This window comes from Sander lucioperca, chromosome 3 (genome assembly GCF_008315115.2).
Source record: "Sander lucioperca isolate FBNREF2018 chromosome 3, SLUC_FBN_1.2, whole genome shotgun sequence".
Classification (NCBI taxonomy): Eukaryota; Metazoa; Chordata; class Actinopteri; order Perciformes; family Percidae; genus Sander; species Sander lucioperca.
The window spans coordinates 12,833,868-12,852,095 of NC_050175.1; the positions used below are offsets into that span (position 1 = coordinate 12,833,868).

Below are 18,228 nucleotides of genomic sequence, written 5' to 3' on the forward strand. Positions count from 1 at the left end.
TACGGCATAAATACTATATACGCTTATCTAGTGGACTCGGGACACCTCTTAATTTACACCATTAGGATAATCATGCGTGGGGATGCATCAGCAATCCATCTGTAGGCTTAACAGTTGCATAACCAGAGACGTGGTAAAACACAGGTAAATATTGGAGATGCATTTAAAAGATGAAGACAGCTTAGAGCCCAAAAGGACACTAAGTTGGCTAATTCCCCTCTAAACAGGTAAGCATTAAGCTTCATTAATTTATATATATTAATTTATTTGCGGCTTAAAAGATCAGCAGCAATGAGGTAAAAGTTGAAATAATATGAGCTTTAAACCCAGCGCTTGGCAGCAATTCCAAGGGTTGCACTTCCTCTGTCTCCACCGCTATCCCTGTAGGAAAACAATGGCACAGCCTGGGCGCGAGTTTTTTTTTTTTTGCAGGATGGTAGGGGAAGACTCATGAATATTCATTAGGGAACTCATCCCTGATTGGCTAACCCTGACATTCTTACCATAACCAATCCCACTCCTCTTGCCTAAACATAATCCCACCAGAGCATACAATGAGTACTAGCCATTCAGAGGGAGAGTAGGGTGGGTTCTTCCCCTACCATCCTGCAAAAAATTTCGCAGCCAGGGCAGAGCAGTCTTACCGCGGTCCATGTTTTGGCAGCTTTACGTGTACTGGGGACACGTAAAGAGAGCAACATGCTCTGCAACTTTTTCAGGTAACAGGGAAAGCATGGCTGATAAAGTGCTTGCAACTGTGGTTGTTTTTTAAAACACCACGCAGACAACGCTCGCTGCAGTTCTGCAACATAATGTGACGAGCCGAGAGTCACCGCTCTGAGACACGCAGTATCATGTGCTCCAGAAGTGATCTAAGAGTAATCCTAAAGTAATCAGATTACGTTAAATTTTTTGGGTAATCCAACTGATTACGTTACTGATTACAAAAGGTGCCATGTAATTTGTAGTCAGTAATGGATTACATTTCAAAGTAATCTGACCCAACCATATATATATATATATATACACACACACACATAAACTTAGCACAAAAAGTAAGGACATTTATGTTTGGTAGATTATTTATCTGTAGTATAAATCTTATACCGTTGGAAAGCCTGTTTAGTTCCCTTTCAAATGGTGCCCCATTTGAAAGGAACATGCATTTGTGGGATGAGCAGCAGCGCTGAATATGATCAATTTGCCAAATCTTCTCTGCCAATGCCAAACAGCTTATTCTGCCATTGACTCGTTTGGAGTTTGGTGGATTGGATGATTCTGCCTATGGCAGTTGGATCGTAGGGTCAAAGTGTGGAGAAGACGCGGAGAACGCTATGCTGATTGCTGCACCGATAGAGTAACACCTTTTGGTGGAGGCAGTGTGATGGTGTGGGGCGACATCTCCCTCACTGGAAAAACAAGGCTTGTCATCATTGGACGCAATCTCAATGCAGAGAGATATAGAGATGAGATTCTGCAAACAGTGGCAATCCCATATCTCCACAGTCTGGGACTGAACTCTATCCTCCAAGATGACAACGCTCGCCCCCACAAGGCGGGGTTTATCAGAGACTAGCTCCAGAATGTGGGAGTGGAGAGGATGGAATGGCCTGCCAGCAGTCCTGACCTCAACCCCATTGAACACTTGTGGGATCAGCTTGGGCGTGCTGTTCGTGCCAGAGTGACCAACACAACCACGTTGGCTGACTTGCGACAAATGCTGGTTGAAGAATGGGATGCCATCCCACAGCAGTGTGTGACCATATATATATATATATATATTTTACTGGTCAAAAGTTTGGACACGCTTTCTCATTTAAGGGAATTTAGCAAATTGGCCAAATTATATTTATTTTTTCCCTAAAAATATAGGAAATTGGTTGGAATGCCAACATGTTGGAAACAAAGAAGACAATCCAAAAAGTTATTAACCTTGGGAATTTGCTAATGCATGTTCATCAGTAAAAAAAAAAAAAAAAAGGTTTTTCCAATCTGCTTTTTACATAATCATAATTAGGATTTTTCTCTCTAATCAGAATCTGCTGCACACAATCTGCCACAGCCCACATCAACCTGCAGTCCCATACCCAGTTAATATCCTTGAGAATAACAGCAGACCAAAAAGTCTAATTGTTATTCACCCTCGTAGACCTTGCTGTATCGTCTACTTTGCATAAAAGTCAGAAATCGTGGGCTTCATCATCTTGGCAATAAACTGTCAACTGCACAGGTGACTGCGCAGATGACAAAAAATATTAATCACCCAAACAGTTTGACACGTTCCGTCCCCGTCTGCTCTTAGCTGTGAGTCTGAATAATTAGCCTGTCCTCTGTCTGTGCCTCTTTCATTTTGCCCTGCCCTGCATTAGATGGCGCGTTGTCATGCTATTGACAATGACAGTGGTGGCAGCCATCCATGCCGTGCCACCGGCAGAGTGTGAGCTGCCAGTGCAAGGCGATGAGAGAGAGAGAGAGAGAGAGAGAGAGAGATTCCAGAAACATGTAGAGCTATCTCTGAAGACGCTCAACAGGGTTGATTTTGTGGTTTTGCATCTTAGACTCAGATATTGTAAAGTTGCTGCTCTTTACAGGGAATCGCAGTAACTTTGGTGAAACATTTACCAACATTATGACAAAGGTCACTTTGTCTGAGCAAAAAGCAGAAACACAACTACCGCTGACTTTTTACTGGAAGCACAACGCCAATGATCATGGCAAACTTATTCACCTGCAACCTCAACACCGGCTTCAACAACACTTACTGACGCTATCCTTGCTCAATACTTGATAGGCGGCCATCTCCAATGAAATCGAACACCACCAGCCCAATTTGCAAGCCAACAACTAACCACCTAGCCAAAACACAGTTGAGCTTCATTCTTCATAATCGCACTAAATGTTTTCTAAAATACATTAACAAAACTAAAATGTTTCAATGATTTTTCCTCCCTCATACTGAATGACTGATGAAGACTTTAAATGTGTCAAACTACAAGCACCCATTGATTCTGCAAGTGAGGCTAAATGTAACTCTATATAAGTGTATTCCTCCCATGATAGTTTCCTTGTGCAGTGGCTTATTTGTTTAAATTATGACAAATTTTAGATTCCTTTTTTTTAATTTCAATTCATTGGACCGCCACAATAAAGTGGCACATGCTCTAGCATTTTACAATAAAGTGACACATGCTCTAGCATTTTACAATAAAGAACTTGGTGGAAAAACTGATAAACTTTCAACTGTACACAATGATATAAACTATTATTACTACCCTTTTGGCTGCTGATGTAGCGGTTGTGTACTCTTTGTACGTTGTGTATCGATGAAACGTGTACTTTGGCTCCGACCAGCCGTTTATTTCCTGATGATTAACACAGGATAACAGTTACAGTAGTTCTCCACAGTTCAGCCAGTCTCACATGGAATGCATGGAGACGCCACAGGCACACACAAGTTTTTCTCTATACAATTTTTAAGATATAACACAAAATGTACCTGATGAGTAACACAGGATAACAGTTACAGAGTTCAGCCAGTCTCACATAGAATGCTAAAACAAATAAGAATGTAGTGAATTTAAGCTAAAATGAAGCTAGCAAAAATGTTACATGTTGACAACAAATGAAGGGAAAAACACCCCGGTCTCACGCCAGTTCGTGAAATGGTCACGTTATTTTGATTTATTGATTTGTGTATAGGTCACGATTTTCTCGTTTATTTCGTGTACAGGTCACGATTTTCGAACGTGACCATTTCACGAACTGCCATGCCACTGGGCTGCTCTGGGGGACGCAACAACAGGGAAATTAAATGCCACAACGGCGAAATGAAACGGCACACGCCAGCGACAACAACGGGACGGACCGCCACACGCGCAGGGCGATCCCAGTTGTGGTTAGGAAAAGAAGCACGGGGAAAGGAACCGTCACACGCAGGACACGCAGACAACAACGGGATGGTTGTGGTTAGGAAAAGAAGAACGCTGAAAGGAACTGCAACACGCGGGGCGCGATCCCCGTTCTCTGGGGTGAAAGTCCTGTGTTGTTTGACCCATCCACCACCCCGACCAACCTCCCTGCGCGGATTTTCGCCTTATCAATACTACTCGCTACCTTAATCGTTCTGTGATCACAAAATATGCTTCCCATTGAAATACATTACTTTAAAATTTGTGCTGCATTTACTCAAGTAACTGAATACTGAAGATAAATAAATACAAAACACAGTTTTACCCATAAGAAGGTGATTCAAATAAATATAACGGAGCTAATGTTAAGGCAGCTTACCATGGAGACGCCACATGCACACTGTAAATAAATGTAGGGGTGCACTGCTCAAGTCTTCAGTGGCGCAGCAGAGGCCCCACCTATACACGCAACCAGGTCTCCATGGCAACCACTTTTACTTCTACAATAAATCTCCTGAAAATAAACTAAAACAAGATAAAAATCTGTATAAAACGAGACAGTTAACAGTATAAAAATAAGTTGATGACTGATAATAAATCATATAAAATGTATTTTGAAATGAATACACAGTGACTGATGGCAAGTGAAATCATTAACTCGCTACATTGACATTTAACTTTAACATTAACTAGCAAATGAAGAAGCCAAACATCATTCTATTGTTCAGGAAGTTTCTTTAAAATGCAGAACAAACTACCAGAATTGCATCGTTCAAATATCATAAAAGTTGAATGTTCATAGCACTAAGAATAGGGTGACCAGATTTTCCGGAATTAAAACCGGGACACTCGTGCAACATGTGCCAGCCCAGGTCAGACATAGACACAGACAGATTAGACACAATTTTGCCAACAGCACACATAGGCCTACTGCTCACAACATAATGGGGTATCTCAGTTAATATTCATGAATTTTCTAGTCATATAAATTGTCTTTTCAGGAAACTGTGACCTTTAGTAAGTAGCAGTGAGTGATTGGAAAGTAGCCTACTACAGCAATCAGAATGAGAGAATGAGATTTTTGTTTCATATTTTCCAGAAATAATAACTGAACTGTACGTATTGGGAAGTAATGCAATCATCATGAAAACAAATTATTAGTGAATATTTTTCCAAGAAATAGCCAACGTTTTGCATCCCTACTGTCATTGCCGATCTACCAAAACGGTAGTTTGTCGACGGTCCCTTACACAGAACCTAGCGACAGAACAGATGATGAAGTCCTGTAAAGCTTTATGTCGGATACAAATCTCTAGCGATAATTGTAGTTGTTTTCTCTTGATACTCTGTAATAACGTCAACTTTCTTTGACCCTGATCACGTCATTGACCTGAATTGCATTGTCAATCTCGAACGAAGGGGACGTTAAAGTCGAATATCAACTGAATATCAAACGTCCAGCCAACTTCACCGCGCTTAAAAAGCGACAGATAAGAAGAGGCATTGCAACAATGTTTACAAATACATTGCGCTGGCTGCACAGATTATGCAGACGCAGACCGCTACGATTGACTGACACACACACACACACACACACACACACACACACACACATTGTTAAAATCATGTGCTGGACGCTTTATTAGTCTTTCTACATGGGTTTAGTTAATGATTGGGCTATAATAAGACCACGTCGGCTATGTAATGTAATTTCATAGTGGTTGGTGTAAACCGGGACATTTTTGCGTCCCAAAAGGCTTTTGTTGGGACTCGGGACACGCAACCCAAAATCTGGACTGTCCTGGTCAAACCGGGAAGTCTGGTCACCCTAACTAAGAAACCACCTGTGAGTTATCTGTGAAAATCTGCTTGACGTTATGTGTGAGGAGGATGGACGTGCTATGTGCATAAACTTGAACGTTTTTTAAAGCCAGAGGATACAGATGCTCAGTTGTGTGCCATCTGAGTTCAGCTATTTCTGCTGGTTAAACCTGAACAATCTCATTGAAAACTGGGTTGATTTATGATGCATCACAGACTACAGCTAAAAATAAATGGAAGGACAAAAAAGCCTCCTGATGATCCCTCAGTATAACACAGTTCCAAAGATTGTAGCTGGATTAAGCTGCTATACTGGTGAGTGAATTGGCCCACGCTGCTCTGAGCACTTTCACAGGCTATAGAAATTGACGAAAACATAGCATCGCTTCACATTATTTATATTTCTCATTATTTCTTATGTGCATCTGTACTCTTGGTACAAAAATCAGTATCCACACCAGGTGAAAGAGACAGTCTGACGGCCTAATGGAGAGCAAGCTGTCCCTCTGCGTACAGTATGCTTTGACACAATGAAATGATGTAGCTATTCTCGGAGGCTGCTTGTGCACTTCGATGGATGCCATTTTTCACACCATTAACTACAGCCTACTGGTTTTATTCACAGCACAGAGATAGGCCAAAACAATCCTAAACACGACCACGAACGAGCACAATTGCAACAATTGATCTAAGCTGTTCCACCCAGTCTGTCGCAATTCTGTGCAGCTGGAAAAACCATTATCTCCATCCACCCTTCGTCTCTCTCTCTCTCTCTCTCTCTCTCTCTCTCTCTCTCTCTCTCTCTTTACTTTGTCTCTCTTCTCGTCGCACATATTCTCTGTCTATCTTTTCCTTGCCCTTAACTCCATTTTTCATCCTATTCAGCTTTATTCTTGCCTAGGGACACGCAAAAGGGTTCATGGCTAAATCACAAACATGCATGGTAAAATTTGTATCTGTAACTAGCCCACAGGAGGCAGGTTAGTTAAAAAAATCAATGAGCAAGACGAGTGCAATTTTTGAGTGTTTACCTCAGCAGAGGTCTAACCTAAAGCCCTCATTACAGTCGATGCTGAGTGCAGAGTTCGTGCAGGGAGGCAGAGCTCAAAGGGCCAGCTAATCCAGTGGGTCTTGGGCTAGTCAATATGCTGGGCCTGCATCCTAAAGAACCTGAAGCTCCACAGCAGAGCTAGGTAAAAGAGGCTTGGGGGAATGCTTTGCGTGGTGCCGTTTTATTCTCTCCATAGCTCTCAAGGTTAGATGCCACTAAAGTCGTAACCTGTTTTTTAAGGCTACTCCCTCCCTCCTTACTTTTACTGCTTACTTTGTAATATGGGGATCTAGGAATTAAATTATGATGTTGATGTCATTGCAAGCTAGTCTTGGTAAAATAATCAGCTAAATGCACAATATGTTAAACATCCTTTCCTTTCATTAAAGGAAAGTGATGGGCTGCATTTGAATCAGATCTTCCGTTAGTCAATAGGGTCACCATGACGTTTTTGTACCAGAAAACATTAGCATGACTGGGGCCAGGTCAGAATTAATTTAAAATCAGTTCAACCAAGAGATGATCGGACAGAAGCAGTATTTCATCAGACCTGAGAATGATTGAGATTCATTCCAAGTGACGTGTATGTGGAGCTTAGCTCAAGGCTGCAACACAGGTGTGGAGATGGCAGGGTATTTTATATTCAGCAAAGAATAGATAAGGCTTGAGGTACCTTGTTCTTGTTGTTTTCCTGAGCAAAGAGAACTCCGCTTGAGGCACATCACCAAGTTTAATTTAGGAATTTAATTTCCACACACAAAAGAGGTCAGACAAGGAGGAACAAATTGACAGACACAGCAGGCGGGTACTTGTCATTTCTTCCAAATGGCTTTTAATGAGAAGAAACCCTTTGGCCCAGGTATGTCAGGTTGAAGAGTACTTTCCTGTTTGATGGTTAAGCTTTCAGTGTTGCCCACCTAGTGTTGTTGGAGCTGGTTGACATGTTCACAGGACGTATAGACTGGGCCAAAGCCTGCATCAATCTGAAGTAAATTCACTCTCTGGTGGAATAACAGACTGGGCCATCCTCAATGGATATCACTTGGCTGTGGTCAGCTGGGCAGTGAACCCACAGCACTGGTGGCCAAGTCAAAATGGTTGCTTTGTGGGAAATGATCCACCAGGACACAGCTTTGTGACTGATTGTAATTTCTGAATGTAGGCATTCATTTGGACAAACACAAATAACCAATATCCTGCCAAGATCATGTGATATTCAGCCACACCTAGTTATCATTAACTGTTGAATTAAACTGGGTTTGTATTTATAATGTAATAGACACACTTCTTTGTGAGATGTACTTGTTTTCCTCATATTTTTCCCAACTCTGTGGCTATAAAGATTGATCTCCTTACATTGCGGTAAAGATTTATCCCAAGTATTAGATTGGGAGAAAATCTGGAATTTGTAAATACTTTCTATAAGTACTTACTAATATATTACTATAATATTAACTAAAATATTCTATTCTATTGTATTACATGCCTCTACAGTGACACATTTACCCTACAGCAATCAACAAATTTCCCAATATCTTTGCTATTCCCTTTAACAAAATATTCGTAATCGGATGAACTATTTCATAGAGAGTGTGTTTACCAGTGTGGTTTATATTGTTTTACTCCCCGAGTGAAAGTGCTAGTGATTACTGAAGTCCCCCTCATGGTTCAATGTTGAAATATTCTTGCTAGGCAGTTTGCTGCTCCCTGCCCTGCTCAGCAGCAGCATCAGCAGGGGGAAACACACAGTGAGGAAATGATATGGCCCCTACAGAAAAGAAATGGCCCTTTGATTTTGGTTTTGGTCTCCCTTGGGCTGCCTCTGGGTTTGGAACAGATTTGGTTCAGTGCTGAGCGCGGAGCTTCAGCAGAGGGGGGACTATGGTTACCCCCTTGACGTTGATGTGTCATAACTGGTTTCGGTCTCGATAAAGAGACGCCACTGGCTGGCTGATCTAGGACCAGCTGTTTGGAAACCCTTACTCTTGACACCAAGCTTTAACAATGCAGCATTTAAAGATGCCTTAGAAATAAAAAAGCACCGCACTGTAGCCTTTCCGATCGAATCATTCACATGGTAGTTTTCTTTGACAGACTCCATTTTAGCACAAATGCCCTGATTTGACAGACATGCCAACAGGATCATGCGGATGATATTGGGTGATGAATAGAATATGAATAGACCACCCCATTTCTTTAATGTAAGGTTAAATAAGATGTGCTGCTCCTGCAGATTTAGTGGTAGGCTAAGCTTGTCAAGCACAAAGTTGACTGTTTGTTCTAAAAAGAAGCAAAACCTTCAAGTCCTCCTGCTCCTATTTACAGGTGATCTTCAGTAGATCAAACACATTCATGAAACACTTTCAAAAATCCATTATGTGGTTCTAAAACTGCATGGTGGCCAGTCTCATTAATAAAGCTGTTACTCAGGACTTAATTCCTAAAAAGCTGACATTTGGAGGATGCAGTTTTTACCTGACACTAGTGTTTTCCTGCTGCCTCCCTCCTGTGCCGAAACAGTAAGCCAGTCTCCTGCATTACGACAAGCATGTGCAGACAACTACTGCAAGGCTGACTGATAGAGGCCAGCATCCTGGACGTGCTGTACTCTGCTACTGATAATTGCTCTTTGTCCAGCTTATATTCACTCCTCTCATCTGGAGCTTTAGTTCTACGAGTCCTGATTGCCTTCCTGTGTTCATTTGTCTTGAGCCGTGCACAGACGTGCAGCATCATCTGCTCGTGTTAGGATTCTGCATAATAACTACATCCACATAATAACAGTCCATCATTTCCTTTTGGTTCCATATAAAGATGTGTAGCTCACTGCCAATCTCCCCTCTCAATGCCACTGCATCTTCTCCCCAGTCTTTTTTCTTTTTTAGCGCTTCATTAAATTCTTTCAATTTACTAGTCTGTATGTCTCTAATAACCAACATGAGTGCACTCCTACATTTGTGTTTCCTTAGTTCCCCTTCTTTCTGTGAAATTCAGTTTGAGCAAAAGGAACAACTCAACATGAGCAATTTCAGAGGTTGCTTTGTATCCTCTTTGGTGTCATTATTTTCCCTTGCTTATCCTCAGACTTCTATGTCCAAGGTTGAAATGATACCTAAATGAAATATTTCCTCTGGAGTTGCCACTCCTGCCAGTGTTATTATTACAAATAGAGTAGTTTATCAGTATATTACCTTCCAATGTCCTTCCTTTAGATCCTTTTCATTTTGCCTGCCATGACACGTGTAATGGGATTCACAAGTAAGACAGGCTGCATTTTACTGTAATAGGCTTTTGAAGGGAGCAATCTTGAAAAACTGTGTGCTCTGTTACATTTGTCTTTGACATGTAAAGGAGATTTATTGTCTGAGACTGTAACTGTGATGCTTAAATTAGAACAATCTCTCCTAATAAAACAGCTTTATGTATACAACTTTCATATAGATTTGTTAAGTATAATACTGTAAATGCATAGTTTTAGAGACAGCCTATAATGAAATGTCTTTATTTGCTAGCTTGGGGGTACTGTAGGTAGCCCCATGGCATGGGTTGCTAAATATCTGTAGATTTTAAAACACCTTCAGCCACAGAGCCAAATTAACTTAATATTAGGGCTGTCAAAATAACAATTTCAATAATAATAATTTCGATGAATTAATCTGAGAAAAAATAACGCAGATTAATCCATTCCATATTGAACTTTGACCCAGAGCCGTTCTAGCCACCATTCGACTGTAAAATGAAGGAGGGAGACGAGAATGTGCTGCCTGGATCATTGATTGGAACATTTACTTATAAAAATCTTCTTCCTGAATAGGGTTGGGTACCGAAATCCGGTGCTAATACGGCACAAGTGCCTTCACCACCTGTATATCTACCAGACCGAATAGCAACGCGAATTTCGGCGCCTCATTTCGGTGCCACTGATATGTCTGTGCTTCTCTCTGATGCTCTGAAAATGGACGTTACAGGCAACAGAAACATCGCTGCACGTGACGCTTGTTAACACTATACTAGACAGCAGTTAACGTTAGCCTACTGCTAGCTAGTAGCTGGATTAGTAGTGGATTATAGTTATTACATTATTATTAAATCATTTAATTTTGACCATATGGCCTAGCAATGAACAAGCCGTTTTTTAATGTTGCCTACTGTTGTTTAGTACCCTTCTTTTTTTTTCTTTTCTTATTCATTTAGATTAATTAATCACAGAGTATGTAATTAATTAGATTATTTTTTTTAATCGATTGACAGCCCTACTTAATATATTGGACTGCATCTGTGGAATAAAGATGTTACCGCTTTACCTGGTAAAATACAAAACCAGCATTAACTTACTTAGGGACCAGAATACTAGAATGGTTAAAACTGCTCTACTCTGTGAAGATTTGACAAACAACAAAAAGTCTCACATACATAAATGGAAATTTCCATGGTATTGCTTTTTAATTACCATTCATTATTGCTCATTTCTCAGGCTCCCTCAAAATCGCTGTTTGCTGAGCGTTTTCAAGAGAAATAAGCATGCAGAATATGACATTATTAAAGGCAGGTTTTTACTATTGTACTGTTTCTGAATGCCATGCACTTGGCACCCAGTAACAAAAATCCCCATTTACATGACAGTGATTAAAGTGTAATGTAGGTTCACCACAGAGTTGTATTAAACTGCACTGAGTGCTGTTTATGTTCCAAACTCAGGATGATGAATTCTGGCAGACAAGAAAGTAAGACCAATTGATGACCCCTTTTTAAGACTTTTTTGCTTTTCTGAGGAAAGCAAGCCAATTTGAGGTAGAATCAGTGGAGGTGAAGGTCTTCCTAAAAGGGCAGTTCTGGTTATTTTCAACCTGTGTCTCAGTTTCCTATAATATATATCCTGTTCACTGTGTTCAGTATTTATCCACTTTGGTCACAGGTGCTTGTCCAATACCACATTGTGCTGTAAGTCATTTGGGATGTATCATTCCCATGTTTGAAAAATCTGAAATCTGCAACAGTACTCGAGTTTCCCTCCCCTGGACTTCTCACGAGCAAAGCTAAGCAAATCAATTTACAAAATGCATTTAAACAATTTTCTGTGTCACCTACTTTTTATGTAAGATGAAAGTATTATTCCCTGCACTCATCGCCTAAAAGAACAAAATCTGCAGAACATACATTTTTTTATGGTTAATGCATAAGGTCACAAAGACCAGATGTCTAGAAAATCTCCCAAATGTTCTCATTTTAATTAATGTAGAGGTAAGGACTACATGGTATAAATAAAGACTGCAATATGCAATGTACGCATCTTTGAGGCATTGAAAAATCTGAAAATTGAATGTAGGCCGATTCTATTGCAGTGTTACTAATCATGTGTTGAAATTAAGACTTTTTGAATTCACCTTTTGACCTATTGGCACAATGAGACTGTACATGTGTGATATTGAGCAATGAAAACAGTACTGTGAAATAAGCATTGTAACAGACAAGTAACTTCCTAATTTCTGGGCAGCTACATGCTTTGGAGTGTCAGCTTTGACTCCTCAGAGCACTGCAGTATCTCCAGTTCCCCAAAGACCTTGTGGGCTATAATCAGTCATTACTGCTCCTGCACTGAGTTATTTATTTCACTACATTCATACGGCAATTCATCATTTATTTATGTGACAGTTGTTATCTATTATGTTGTTCCTTTCATGTGGCCAAGAATGAGAGATTTTATGGAACATTAGGCTTCCATGCATCTGATGGCGCTACACTGATTCTGTTTCTTCATCTTCCTTTGATTCCGTCTGCAGTCTCACAGGTCAGTTAATTGCAGGATATTGATACCAGAATTATGACTGCCACTGCAGCTAATATGATTCCTTAGCCATTTCAATATGTGGGATTGTGCTCTCCCAATAAAAAATGACATTTGAGCCACTGTGCAGAGCCCTCCCTAATGGTGTCTGGGATAAGAATGGTAATATGCGTTGGAGCTGGCAGAGGCACAGGCCGTGTTTTTGTTTATAAATAGCTCCAGCCAGCATTATTTCACTTGCAGTTGTCCCATAATAATCAATCACTCCTGTGCGCAGGCCGGCTTCTCCTGCTCACCAGAGGGAAGGTGCACTGTGAGCTGTGCCCTTGCACCTCCAACTGTGCAAGTACATAAAGTAGAGCGTGGTGAGTGGGACAGAGCTAGGAGTCAGGAAGAGGGGGGGGGGGAATCCTGTGCGGTGATGGAGTGAGTTATGGCAGCTGTACCCTGGCTGTTCTAAACCCTCCTCCTCCTTTAGGTCATTACATGCGCTAACATCCACCATTTCACTTCTTCAACACATTTCAAAACACACACACATAAACTCCCTCTGAATCCCTGATCAGACGCAAGTGGGAGGGTAATCATGTGATATACTTGGAGGATGTGGGATGGGTCGGACACAACTGTTTGCTCAGGTTTCATTTGTCTCTGTCTCTCTATCTGCCTTTGTCTCTTTCTTTGGAGGAGCTTTGCAGGAAGAGCCCACAGCTTTGAGGACACTGCAGGGGAAGATCCAAAAGATATGATGCGGGCCATTTTGTACTCTCACACACATGAACAGATGTGCTCTGATCATCAGCCATCACACACACACACACACACACACACACACACACACACACACACACACACACACACACATTTGTTTAGTCCATATACTTGTAGATGCATGTCAGAGCACATGCACAGTATCTCTCTTTGCTGATCCTTGGTCAAACTGTGTACTGTACACACAGACATTCACAAACACAAATCGTCCAGTGTTTCCATGGCAGTGGTGAAAAATACAGTAGGAATCCAGCTGATTTTTAACAAAATGATTATATAACTATTGTGGCGCTAAGTCTTGTAACTGATCTAAGCCTGCCCCTGTGTTTCCTTTTAGCCTGGCTTTGCTGCTTTTCAACAGCACTTCACATCTACTGTACCTCCCACAAGACACCACTGAACACACGAAGGGCATTTGTAATTGGTGATAAGCAATTGTTCATTGGAAAAGGAAGACAGCCTTGCTGCGGTTGTAATCAACAATATCATCCTGCTACAAAACAAAAAAGTGAGATCTCATCACTTTCAAATCTTAATCAAAATCTCCATGCTGCGAAATATTATTTTACACTTAATTAAATGCAGCCTACTTGAGAAGCACACCCATCTGGCACCCACATTCTCTCCCTGCCTCCGTCTCTTCCTCCCCTTGTTCCTCTCTAAATCCCCACAGAAGCCTGATAAGCTTTTCAACCTCACCTCCCGGAGTTCCTTGGCCACATCCTTGAGCTCTTTCAGAATTCCGTCCAGCTGGTCAATCACCATCTTCATGTGGCTGCGGATGCGTTCTCTCGGGCTGGGGGTCTCAGAGGTGTCCCGGGCCGGAGCACTGCTGAGGGACATCCTTTACAGGGCGACGTGGGGCCAGTGGCCAACAGGCTGAGGGCGTGGGGGAGCCGAGTCGGGGTCCATGTCTTTGGCTACAAGGAGCCGCAGTGCTACTGATCCGAACAGGGGCCCCGGCCACGCAGGGAGACCTCAACATCTTAAAAGCACCTGGGCAGCCAAAACACCTTGCCTCGCCCGCACACTCGGCACAGGGTCACACTCTGACATCCATGCCCTCTGGTAGATGCTTCCAATGAAGAGAAAATAAGCATGGGAAAAGTCAAATGCTGTAAATCCATGGAAAAGGAAGAGGAAAAAACACATGGGCTAAAGCTGGTATGAAACTCTTACATAATCGTGTTGGGCCAACTAATGTGTCAGTGTGTACGTTTGAAATTGTTCCCGAGGAGGTGCTATTTAAAAAACCTGTCTATACAGTGAAGAGACTTGTTCCCTTTTCCACTTGTCCTCTACAACCTTTTTAACTTGTGAAACACAGTGACATAATAGCAGGCTAACATACAAAAAGTGAAAGCAGAAAAGGAGTTCATATGAACCCTTTTATAGAGAAAGCTATCCAACATAGATTTAAAAAAAAAAAAATAGAACTCCCAGCAGTGGCTCAATTTTCGAAATGATCGTGTTCTACATTATTGGTGGCCAGCAGGGACAAGGCTTTCTTTCTAAATATAGTCTTTCAGTAAGGGCTACTGTCTTTTAAGAGGGAAAGCACAGATCCTGTTTGGAGAAAGGGGATATTCCTCTGTGCTGTGTGGTGTTTCCCCCTCCAGGAAAAATAAAAAGATTCTCATAGAAACTCACGTCAAAATAAACTTTGCTCCACATCCATTTTCTTTGCAGATGATGACTTAATCATGTTGTCCTTCATTTCTCGTCCATGAAAGGGAGGAAGGTAGGTGTGTGTCTTTTTTACAGAGCGTCCAATCTCCCCCCAAAGCAGGGCTTATTCCAGGTGGCGTGGGATCAGAATGAATTGATTTCCAAGCCAGCGGAACGTGACCTGTGATGAGAATTTGTAGAGGGATAACAAAAAAATCATGGTGTCGGTGAGACACAGATACAAGGGGGCTGAAAGGCGAATGAACACCTTCTCCTGGAATTTGGGTGGCAGCTTGTCTTATGCAACAGCGCTCTCCAAGTCCTCTCAAAAAACACTGACCCACAGCAGTCCACAGGGGTGTGCCCAAAAACCAAGGGAGCAGAAACAGAAAAAGGATTCTCTTCTCTTCTTCAGTTGTTGCTAAGGGAACCCGGTCTGCCTCCTTGTGCTGTGATTGGATAATTATTTTACTTCTTATCCGTGTAGTGTATGTTTTCTCTGTGGACTCTTTTCAGAGAGGCAGAGAACTCAGTGCCATCCAGCAGGAAGAGATAAATCCCATGAAAGCTTCCCAGAGGGGACCCAGAGAACAACCAGGGGGGAGAGCTTCTCGCCAAATCCAGGGCGATGCCACTGCCACGGGGTGCGCTGGCCAATCACACATGGCACCTGGACAGACGGGAAGAAAAGCAATCACTTATTCTCTCATGTCTCCTCCTCCTCCTTTTCCTATTCCTCGTTCTTTCTCTAAGTCATTGCAGCATAAACCATGAACAATAGAGTGAAAGAGACCCTGATATGGATGGGAATTAACTGCGTTGATGATTTTTAGCTGCTGTCAAAATGCATCTCTTGCTTCAGCAGCACTTGCCTCACCTCCACACAAACACATGCAAACACGCACGCCAGAACACACACCTACTCACCTTTCCTGTGCATCACTTTGCTGTTGCTATGCCCAGAGCTCACTGTCCACGCACAGCAGGATCATTCAAGCTACACACAACCTGCTGGTTCTTTAGCAGTCCCTCTGTCGCACACACTAACATCTTCTCCTCTCGCCGCTTTGCTGTTCTCTCTCCCTCTTTTTATCTCTCTGTCTCACACACATTCACACTCACGCTCTCTCTCCCTGACATACATACACACACACACACCCACCCACACACACACACACACACACACACACACACACACACACACACAGAGTTCTCTCCCCCTACTTACTGTCTTGACAGAGAGAGAAGCTTCTGTCAGCAGGGTTATTTCACTCTGAGGCTGTGGCTCATCAGAGGAGTAGAAGTGGAGGATGAAGCTGTGGAGGAGGAGGAGGCAGGAGGCATGAGATGGGAACGATGAATGGTCCTGATAGCACTCTGAGAAGGGAGAGAGGAGGCTGAAGATGACTAAGAGCCTGAGCCGTGAGGAGAGCTACTGTTTCGGATTGTGATGCTGCCGCGGCCACTACCATTACTCAGATAACTGTGCTGCCGAAAACCGTCACCAGTCAGCGTTTGCCTGCACCGGGAGGGAGCAGACACAACGGCTGAGCTGCTGCTGTAAAAAAAGGAGCTGTGTGATTCCTATGACAGCCTCTCCCTCGCTGCCTATCCGCCTGTTTTCGTCTCTCTCTCTCCCCCCCCCCCTTTCTGTCACTCTTGCTCTTGCTCTTTCTCTTTCTCCGTCCCCGTCTCTCTCTGCCCCTGCGCCCTCACTGTGTCCTCGCTGACTGCCGGATGAAGGGAAGCTGATGCCAGAGTTTATCGTGGGGCTCAGGCTCCTGCCAGGACCACTCGGCTGTTCTGCTCGGCTATGTGAAGGAGGGGTTTGGTGCTTTAAAGGCACAGTGTATCCTCCTCTGCCTCGCTGCTATCCTGTCTTCTCCTCTCTGCTGGCGTCCACACTCCCTCACTTTTACCTCTCACACTGCCTATCTAGCCTTTGTCACAGGTCTATCAAGGGTGTTATCTCTCTCTTAAATCAAGATGAAGTTCTCTTATGCCTCCAGCCAAGCAGTCTCTTGGGACGGGGTGTTCAAAAATCCCTGGCTTTTACATCATTAATATACAAAGCAGGTTGGTGTTTGATGACCTCATCTGACAGAAATAGGGAGGGAGGACCAGCATGACTTTTTCTCTCCCCCGTCCTCTTCATCAGCATTTTATTCAACACAACAGCCCTGCATAACCCGACCAGAGGCAATTACCCTAATATGAAATTAGTTTTCCAAAGGAGATAATGTAACGGTAAAGCAAATCCATAATGACAACTTCTTGAGCAATACACAACGGTTTGCAGAGGGTTTTGGCAGATAACTGTACTAAACAGCCAGAAGCTCAGTGCATTCCTTAGCATAATTGTAAAGGGAAGTGCAGAGTGGATTCAGGTTAGGTGGATTTGCCATGCAGATGAATTTATTCATAGGTCCTCTGTGTATTCTACTACTAGCATCACAGACGTTATGCTGATGCTAATTGGGCGAATACACTGCAGTTTAATACATTCTCTTTTGCATGTTTTCTTTGATTAATAAATGATCGAGTTTGGCTTTTAAAAAATATAATAATGAAATCCTTCATATTCTACGTTATCCTTTTCTAAGTGCGCAGTTACATTGTGTCTTCTTAGGACTTCATCAAATGTTTAATATGTTGTCACATTCTAAAGCACATTGTGGCTCCATGTGGAGTTGGGGGACTGCAATGGGATCTTTGTGCCTTTCCTAGCATTAACACATGGCTGCTGCAGCGTTGCACACACAAGCTGGTTCTCACAAACTGCTCCCTGTGAGAAACAGGTGTCCTTGAGCATGTTTCCTTTGTAGCTTCACTGCTTAGTCTCTCTGCAAATATGGGAGGCTCCCTCCTTTGAACACAGCAACAGTTTGCAGCACATTTCCTTCCTGCCATGGTCTCCTTTTTTCTGGTCATTGCAAAATACCTTTTTGCTTGGATATTCATGGTGTATTTAATTGAGCTCTCCCTAAAAAAGAGAATGTATTCTAAATGACCTCTCAGTGGAAAGGCCCAGGTGCACAACACAGATAGCTCTATGTCAGTGATGCCTTCATTGGAAGAGAATTGGATTATTTCCCCCTGTAAAATATATTTTTTTAATGCTAAGGTCATCACGACTCGTGAGATTTACTAGGATTCTGGAGTGGGTCCAGCTAAATATTGGTCCCACTTAATATTTCTGCCTTGGATTTATTGTGTTATGCTGT

General features: G+C 42.4%; 1 protein-coding gene across 3 annotated transcripts in view; it reads right to left on the reverse strand.

Annotated features, from left to right (window-relative positions):
• Window positions 1-17,011, reverse strand: part of insyn1 (inhibitory synaptic factor 1) — a 50,552-nt gene extending 33,541 nt beyond the window's left edge. The window contains exons 1-3 of one of the 3 annotated variants that reach the window (XM_031281484.2): window positions 16,233-17,011; window positions 14,987-15,674; window positions 14,036-14,411 (exon numbers count right to left, since the gene is read on the reverse strand). In XM_031281484.2, coding sequence (XP_031137344.1) covers window positions 14,036-14,179 — 144 coding nt within the window. In that variant the 5' untranslated portion in view covers window positions 14,180-14,411; window positions 14,987-15,674; window positions 16,233-17,011. Of the gene's footprint in view, window positions 1-14,035; window positions 15,675-15,931; window positions 16,145-16,232 lie in introns of those variants that run through there. The other 2 variants (XM_031281482.2, XM_031281483.2) reach the window with 2 other exon arrangements.
• Between the last annotated feature and the right edge of the window lie 1,217 nt (window positions 17,012-18,228).